This window comes from Sinocyclocheilus rhinocerous, unplaced genomic scaffold (genome assembly GCF_001515625.1).
Source record: "Sinocyclocheilus rhinocerous isolate Xijiao unplaced genomic scaffold, SAMN03320098_v1.1 scaffold558, whole genome shotgun sequence".
Taxonomy (NCBI): Eukaryota; Metazoa; Chordata; class Actinopteri; order Cypriniformes; family Cyprinidae; genus Sinocyclocheilus; species Sinocyclocheilus rhinocerous.
The window spans coordinates 284,070-293,255 of NW_015634502.1; the positions used below are offsets into that span (position 1 = coordinate 284,070).

General features: G+C 37.9%; 1 protein-coding gene across 1 annotated transcript in view; it reads right to left on the reverse strand.

Moving 5' to 3' along the window:
- LOC107745751 (semaphorin-3F-like) overlaps nucleotides 1-9,186 on the reverse strand; it is a 36,599-nt gene that overhangs the window by 9,019 nt on the left and 18,394 nt on the right. The window contains exons 3-4 of the mRNA XM_016559703.1: nucleotides 439-599; nucleotides 177-239 (exon numbers count right to left, since the gene is read on the reverse strand). Of these exons, the coding sequence (XP_016415189.1) occupies nucleotides 177-239; nucleotides 439-599 (224 nt within the window). The remainder of the gene's footprint in view (nucleotides 1-176; nucleotides 240-438; nucleotides 600-9,186) is intronic.

Genomic DNA, 9,186 nt, shown 5'->3' on the forward strand with positions numbered 1-9,186 from the left:
TTATAAGCTCCTGTGCCGCAGGTGTACAGGTGAGTCCTGTTCCACGGCTCAATCAGACGCACAAAGTTAGCACACTCTCCCTGAGAACACACACAAATCAGAAGAAAAACAAGAGATTTTAGCAGTGTCTATTTCTTTGTTAAAATGATTAATCAAAACAGACTGTAAAAGTGTACCTGTCCACCTTTGCCAGTTAATTTACACTCCCCTTTTCTTTGTGCTGTTGCTGGCCAGTGAATCTGAAAACACACAAACCTTATTTAAAATACTATAACATAATCACTAAAAAAAGTAGCAAACATACCACTAAACTACATACAATTGAAATGGTTCAATTACAGCAAATGAACACTTAAATGAACTCTAAATTCACAACCTTTTTATTGATTTCTTACAATAAGAGAAAATGGAGAATAAAATAATTCCATAACATCTTACAATAAGGGGCTCTTTATTGACATTTTGCATGTCTAGAGAGACCAGATATTCCCGGCTGCCCAGGTAGAGCCGGCCTTGGTCTTGGTCCATATGCAGGATTCGGTAGTCACTGGTGTTGAAGGAGAAACTGAACGGTCGTATGGTTTTTGTCTCCAGTAACTCTGAACGATAGAGAGAAAATATCAGGTCAAAGCAGTTAACATCAACAAAATCTTTTCTAAAAGTATCAGAGGTAGTTCATGTATGGGTGCTTTAATTGTGAAATTATCCATCCACATGTCTGGGTTTCACAGAAGTGGAAGTCGTCACAGTTGGGTAAGCCGTAAGCGTCTATAGTGGTGAACGGGAGACTAGATCAAATATATTTTTTGCACTCCCATTTGCACAAATAGCAAAATAAGAACTCTACAATAGTGTTTTCATGACTTTCAAAAAGAGGAAAATATAGACAGAGATTAATAATCGCAGTCAGAAGAGAGAAGAATGTCAAAAAATAAATAAATACGATTCTGATGACCATTGAAACATATCATCACAGTTTGTGAAAAAGGTCCATCCTATCCTGCAGACCTTTCAGTTCAAGCCCTTCTTTTTGTCAAAGCCTGGGACAAAATGTTTTCTTTTAAATTTAATTAAAAATTACTTCATGAATGAATTAAAAATATAAACATTATATATGTATAATAATGAATATATATTAAATAATGCTATTTTATATTTTTATTTAATTAAGAAATTAATTATAAAATGCAGATATACACACACACACACACACATATATATATATATATATATATATATATATATATATAAAATGCTTAAGTAACAAATAGTATATATAATGCTTATTTTATTTTATGAGTTAGGGTTAGGTTTTATTTTTATTTTTTTTTAATTATATTTTATTTTAGTTTTTCAACCCAGGCTTCTTTATCTGTCATGTTTTTCACACAGCAGGTGCTGGTGGTTTCCATCTCTCTCTTTTTCTTTCTCTCTGAGGGATGACACAAGAGAGTACAGAGCAGGTGTAGAGATGAGAGACGGCTTCAGCTGTCTGAGTGCGCTGTGCTCCAGTGTACTAAGTGTCTTTTCCCCGTCTCCATCACATTTAGCCACTGATTTCCCCAAAGACACATCACCAATTAAACCCGTCCATTTACACCAAATATCTAGTTTTTCCATCAATGTTCAGCTTTAAATGACAAAAACATAATTACATACATCACACAATAATAGTGCGAAGGTCAGGCCAGGGAATGAGGAGAAGCGAGTTGACATTAAACATAAATCTGAGGTTATGAGGACGTGCTGACATCATTGCCCTCTGAGAGTACGAGAGCAAGTGCGTGATTTTGAGCAAGTGTGGAACGGCGCTACTGACACAGACCGAATCTATAAATTACTCCATGTTAGCGTCATACCACAAACCACTTTGATCTCAGAGGTATTACTGTGCTCTCGTCCAAACGCCTGTACAGCGTTACACATTGGATAAACAGAAATAGAACGGGCCGGTGACAGGAAGGTCAGAGCGAAGTACGTGGAAAAGGTTTTAGATAATGTATTAAATAAAGACTTGATTAAACTCTTGTATACATGTTTAAAAGGAAACAGTGGTCAGACTGAAGGTCCAACCTAAATAACATTTAGTCATTCAGACACTAAATGTGAACAGACGTATATGAGATCACATGTGAACGGGTGAGATGCCACATATGCTCTCAAGGTGTGTGTCTGCACATGTGTGTTAGGTGTGCTCCTCAGGGCTCTAAGTAGGTGGCGAAGTGTACTAGTGTGTGTGTGTGTGTATGGTTCTGGCAGCTGTGTGGGTGATCCTCCAGTCATGTACAGAATCTCCCTGGCTCGATCCACAGGGGCAGGCTGGGATTCCAACATCACACAATAATAGTGCGAAGGTCGGGCCAGGGAATGAGGAGAAGCGAGTTGACATTAAACATAAATCTGAGGTTATGAGGACGTGCTGACATCGTTGCCCTCTGAGAGTACGAGAGCAAGTGCGTGATTTTGAGCAAGTGTGGAACGGCGCTACTGACACAGACCGAATCTATAAATTACTCCATGTTAGCGTCATACCACAAACCACTTTGATCTCAGAGGTATTACTGTGCTCTCGTCCAAACGCCTGTCCAGCGTTACACATTGGATAAACAGAAATAGAACGGGCCGGTGACAGGAAGGTCAGAGCGAAGTACGTGGAAAAGGTTTTAGATAATGTATTAAATAAAGACTTGATTAAACTCTTGTATACATGTTTAAAAGGAAACAGTGGTCAGACTGAAGGTCCAACCTAAATAACATTTAGTCATTCAGACACTAAATGTGAACAGACGTATATGAGATCACATGTGAACGGGTGAGATGCCACATATGCTCTCAAGGTGTGTGCCTGCACATGTGTGTTAGGTGTGCTCCTCAGGGCTCTAACTAGGTGGCGAAGTGTACTAGTGTGTGTGTGTGTGTGTGTTGTTCTGGCAGCTGTGTGGGTGATCCTCCAGTCATGTACAGAATCTCCCTGGCTCGATCCACAGGGGCAGGCTGGGATTCCAGACCGCTCGCTGCGCACTGGGGCCACGGATCTATTCTCAGCGTACTCTCTCATCCCCGTCCAACAGGCTTCATCCACAAAATCCACTATCTTTTGGCAAGGGCGGGCAGCTCGCTTTATTCAGTAAGGAGGCACCTGACAGCCTGTGGACGTCAGGTCAGACCTTGACCTTTACACTGTACAAACAATCTGAAGCACTCACCCCTGAAAGAAGTGATGGGAAGTGATGTAATTTGAGTGAAGAAGTGCTGCCAAGGAACTGACACAAAGTGATCAATGTTTGATTTTGCTTAGAAAAAACCTTAGAATTAATAAAGTTTTATAACAAAAGGTTAATTTACAATAATAATAAGTAACAATAATAAATAAATATCAAATAAATGTATTATAATGTATTTGATATTTTTAATGATAATGTATTAGATATTTATTGTTTAAGAATAAATTAATATTTAATGGTTTATTATTAATTTATTATATTTTTCTATTATTAACGGTATATTATTTTTATATTGTATTAATTTATATTTTATAATAAATATCAAAAACATTTTTTATTATTATTATAAATGTGTTTGATGTTTAGTTATTATTTATTAAACAACAGTAATAAATACATATCTAAATGGTAAAATCTCCCCATAATACATTAGATGTGTATCTCTGAATGTCTATCAATTATTAGGTGACGCATATCTTTTTACGTGTTTTTGGGGAGTTCTGCTTCTAGCATTGTTTTCCAGCTGGCTGGACAAGTTGTGACTTTTGCCAGTGTTTGCCACGAGTCAAAATCAAATTTAATCAAATCACAATGGCATAATTTAAGGAGGACAAAAGCAGTCAGATTTTCCACTCACAAATGTCCCAATTGCAAACATTTCATGTTTGCCAAACCTAACTACAGTGATGGTGCCAACAACAGACAGATCAGGTTTAAAGCAAGAAGGGGAGAAAAAAACTGTTACAGCCTAGTTTTTATAACGTGTTTAATGGAAAAATATGAAATTTTGTTTATTTTTTCCAATTAATTATATGAATTTATAGTCTTTTGCACATGGACATACGTGGAAATACTGAACAACACATACTATTTTCACAAATCTGATTATCTCAAGACTTGTTTGAGAGGTTGCGTTTAATTTAGTGGGTCATTATAACTCATTAGTGTCCCATAGAAGTAGAGAAGAAGAGCACTTGAGTCCAGAGTTCTCAAGACAGATTTGCGGAGAGACTCTGTGGTTGTACCAATCTCTTGCCTAATACACAAAGATAAGCTGTGGAACATGCTGAACAATGAGTTGGGGAAAATGTCCCATTTAATAACAGCCCCTCTGTTGCCTGTAAAAAAACATTATGCAATGCTGTGGGGAGGAATAAGACGCCAGACCCCTCAATTAAAGTGCAGTGGAAAACTGGATTTTATCCCTTAAGAGACACACATCTCAAAACTTCTTGTGTATGTTATAGCAAAACTCTGATTATAATGTCCAACGGAGCATCATGATTTCACTGAAATACATCTAATACAGTAATCAGAGCCAATGCCTGGAGGCAGGTGGACAGCAGTTGCTGCCTCTGAGAACAAGGACATCTCATTAAAAAAATACATCTGGACGAGACTGGCATATTAGGAGCTGCGTCAGCAGTTCAGTTCAGTCTGCTCAGAAAATAGACACAGACTGTATAAAAAGTACAGCAAACTATCCACGTCTGTATATTTCTTTTGGACATCTCTAGTTTGAGCCTCGTCTAAACTCCTGCTGCGACTGCGAGTCGACCCTGACACCTTCTTTCCAAAAGCTACCGCTGCTCCACCTCACTGATTTCATAACCCTCTCTGGCCAAAGACTTTTTTAGGAAATCAAAATATTTAGGTCATGACCTAAATGCACAAAGTTTCCATAAGCAAATATGTTTTCATTGCTTAGTCATTTAGGAAGCTCTTTTAATCAAAAATGACTTAAGGTGCACTTGTAGCAACCCAGTTAAAGGAATGTTTCAGGTTAAATACAATTTAAAAGGATAGTTCACTGAAAAATGCTAATTCTGTCATCATTTACTCACCCTCATGTCATTCCAAATCTGCATGACTATTTTGAAAAATATCTCTGTGCTTTTTTTGAAAGTCAATGAGTTCAGTGTTGACACGCTGTCTAAAATATCTTCTTTTGTGAAAGAGTCATACGACATGGTTTGGAAGGACATGAGGGTGAGTAAATGATGACAGAATTTACATTTTTCAGTGAGCTATCCATTTGACTCGTATTGAACTATTCCTTTAGGTTCTATGCTCTAGGATGCAGCGATGTATTCAGAACTATTTAAAGGAATAGTTCACCCAAAAATGAAAATTTTGTCATCACACCCTCATGTTCCAAACCTGTATGCATTTCTTTCATCTGTTGAACACAAAAGAAGATATTTTGAAGAATGTTGGTTCAACATAAGAAAGAAACTCATACAGGTTTGGAACAACTTGAGAGTGAGTAAATGATGACAATTTTCATTTTTGGATGAACTGTCTAGTTTCTGGATCAAGCTGACTTTTATTTAAATCTTAACTGTTATGCTGCACCAAAAATATTTCACTGCATAGCTCTATTTTAATCTGACATATAACAAGGGAGAGGGATCAGATCACATTATTGTTCACATGCATCCATGTATCGTGAGCATGTAGGCCTGGCTGAACACTGACGTACTCCGTCACAACCATATGCTATTTTTACAAACTATACTGCCTAGACTTTTTTTTCCACTGTGAATATGCTTGTCCCACTATGTGCCATTTTTACAGTTTGATTCTATCAAATTTTGTCATTGTGCTCAGCCAAACTGCAACACTGAGCTAACAATTTTTCCAATATATTTTTATACAAGTGGACAGTGTCTCCTTATAAAGTCCACCTTCAAGTTTTCAAACATTATTTAGCGTTTAATTTGTGGCTGCAAGCCAAAAACTCTGCAGGCTGAATGCCAGACTACAGGGAAAAGGGTAAAGAGTATCATGAGAATCTTCACAGATCCAACTTTTAATAATGTTGTTAAATCGGTTCCTCTGTGCCACTCTGCTCTGGATTTTTTTTTTTTAAAGGCCAAGATCATTACTTGGACATGGGAGGCAAGCATGGGGGAAAAAACAGACCTTTTTTACAGGAAAGGACATAAGCTAAAGTGTCTCATTGGTGAGGAATTCCTTTGAGTTTCTCCAGGGAAAGAAATGTTGATTGTAGATGAAATGCAAAACTCTACATGACCTCATTATAAATGCATCTGCCAACAAACACTTTGCACAAGAAACTTGGATGGTCATATATGAGAGAGAAACCCATTTGTATTCATTTGCAAGGCTTTGATCCAACAACAAAGATAAGTTTGAACAACACAGTTGTATCACTACAAATCAGATAGACGTGTTCAAGAAATACCCTCATTATTGCACAAGGCGCCCATGCAAATCCTCCAGTATAATCGGTCACTTATTTTTGATGTGAACTATATAATGTCTTCATATCTATTGCCATCAACAGCACAAAGCTTGACTAAAAGATCAACATAATTCTAGGAGGTACAGTAACTTTAATTTTGAAAATACTTGAGAAGCTAATCTACAAATGTATTGGCTTATCAACAAGTAAACTTTTTGCCTTTCAATTTATGTGCCGAATTTGAAGCCAAATCTGCTAAATAAATCTGCAGAATGGATTTATTTGAAAAATATGTTAAATGTAGCAGAGAGTCCTGCATATGCATAATCAATTATCAAAAATACTGAATAAACAAATACTCAAGTGTCACTGGAAGTGGAGAACTTCATGAATGATTGGAGATTCAGGGCTGTGTGAAGATTTCTGTGTATTTCGGAAGTGGATCTCATTCCCATAGACATTCAGGGGTCAAGCCACATAAGAAAAATCATCTTCCATTGCTCTGTTTCTGATCTTCTACCTCATAATTCTGGTTTATAGAATTCATTTATCCACATACCCCTTCCAAAAAAGTTTCCCACATTTATAAGCGGGCATTGCTGTCAGTTTTTAAGTGGCACTCTGGGAAAGTGGCCTAGCTCCAGAGAGAACTCACAGAACTTGAGTGTTACTCTCTTAATGCACTCAAGTCACTCATCTTGGTCTAGAGATGCAATAGGAGTGGCAGTGTATACATAGATAAACAAACAATAATTTCAAGAGTGTAAAACTGAATTATTTCCATTTAGATCCCCTGAATGGTAGTCCCATAATCTTTAAGCCCAACCCTGAACATAACTCAAACTTCATACCTGATCCTAACAAAGCCAGTGGCTCTGCTGTGGGGTGGAGACGGATTCCGGCTGGATGATACTGGCCGAAGCTCCAAACATTCCTGTTGTCTCTGTGGCATTTTAGAGCAGATTGCTGGCAGTGAGCCCTGGCATGCTTTAGGGGGCTTCCCTGTGCTTTGGCCGAGGTAAACACAGCAACCACACAAGCTAATAATAAACCTCAAACGCCACAAGCCAATCCTGTTTCTCAGAACAGGGATCTATCCCACTGTCACCTACGCACATAATAACCCCAGTCAACCCGGGGTCATAATCACCCTCGCAAACATTTGGGCACACAGACATTCATACTTACACACTCAGACACTCACACATACTATATTTCAAAGGCTAACATAAACCTCATATGTGTATGTGTATATGTATATGACAATTGTATTTAAGTGAAATCATGAAAACCAGTAGAAGAAAAAGATGACTGTTACGGTTTCCAGCCACATCTTTTCTATGCACAACACTTATAATCAATTACTTAACTTACAATATGTATAATGTATAATATGTATAATGTACACAGGTAAATAAACAACAATCATAAATAAATAAATTTGATATACAGATTGTGGAAGTTGAGAAACATGGTTAATTACATATATATATATATATATACACACAGTGGGTATAGAAAAGAATCACCCCCCCCTTAAAATAATCATATTGTAAGATTGCGAGCCGCTCTAAGGTGACTGAATCCCTGCAACAGGAGGTTGTCCAGATGAAGGCCAATGGGGTGACCATTTCAGCCATTGCAAGAGAAGCTGGTCATTCCAAATCTGTGATTTCTAGAATATTGCAGCTTTACAATGACACTAATTCATTCAAGTCCACCAAAAGGCTGGTCATCCACATAAGACAAATGCATGAGAAGACAGGATAATGCGGAGAATCTCAATGGCGAATCGGTTCAACACTGCAGCTGGAATCTCTCACCAGTTCAGCACTGAACAGGGTATGGATCTGTCTCGGCATGTTGAAGAGAAGTTGGACTGAAAGCGCACTGTGCAGTGACGAAGCCTCTCATCAGCAAAAAGAACCAAGGGCTAGACTCACCTTTGCTGAGGAGCATGTTGTGTGGAGAGAGGAGAACTGGTCTAAAGTTCACTTTTGTGATGAGAGCAAGTTTAATTTATTTGGGTCTGTTGGGAAACATTATGTTCGGCGTCAAACTGGAGAAAGATTAAAGCCTGAGTGCATAAAGAAGTCAGTGAAATGTGGAGGAGAAAGTGTCATGTATTGGGGAATGTTTTCTGCAGTAGGAGTTGGGCTGCATATACAGCTACATGGCAGGGTGAATGCAAATGTTTATCAGAACCTCCTTCAGCAACACGCAGTACCTTCCCTGCAATGTCCTGTAAGAACATAAAAAAGATGAAATGGACAGCCTAGAGTCCTGATCTAAACCCAACTGAAAATCTCTGGAGAATCCTTGGCGTCAAAGTTATGGCTAAGAAATGCATTACAGTTACCGAACTATGGAAGAGACTGGAGGAAGACTGGAAGAAGAGTGGACCAAGATCACACGAGCGCAGTCTGAGAAACCAGTGATATCCTGTGGCCGCAGATATGCTGAAGTCGTTCAAAGCAAGGGCCTCTACACTTCCTACTAATTTTTGACAGCTGTAACCCTCCAAAATTTAGTTGTAACCTTCTTTCGTGCTACAGTGGTTACTGTTCTCTAATTCTGATCACTGTGTTTTCCATAAAATGAAAGTTTTTGTGGAAATGCCTTGGTTATTTTATCAAACATGTTAGTAGAACAGTGGTATACCCACAGCTAATATTCCTTCAAATTTTGAGCGATGAAGATTAACAATATTTCAGAAAAAGTATTTATAGATTGTTCTCTAATTTTGATATATAC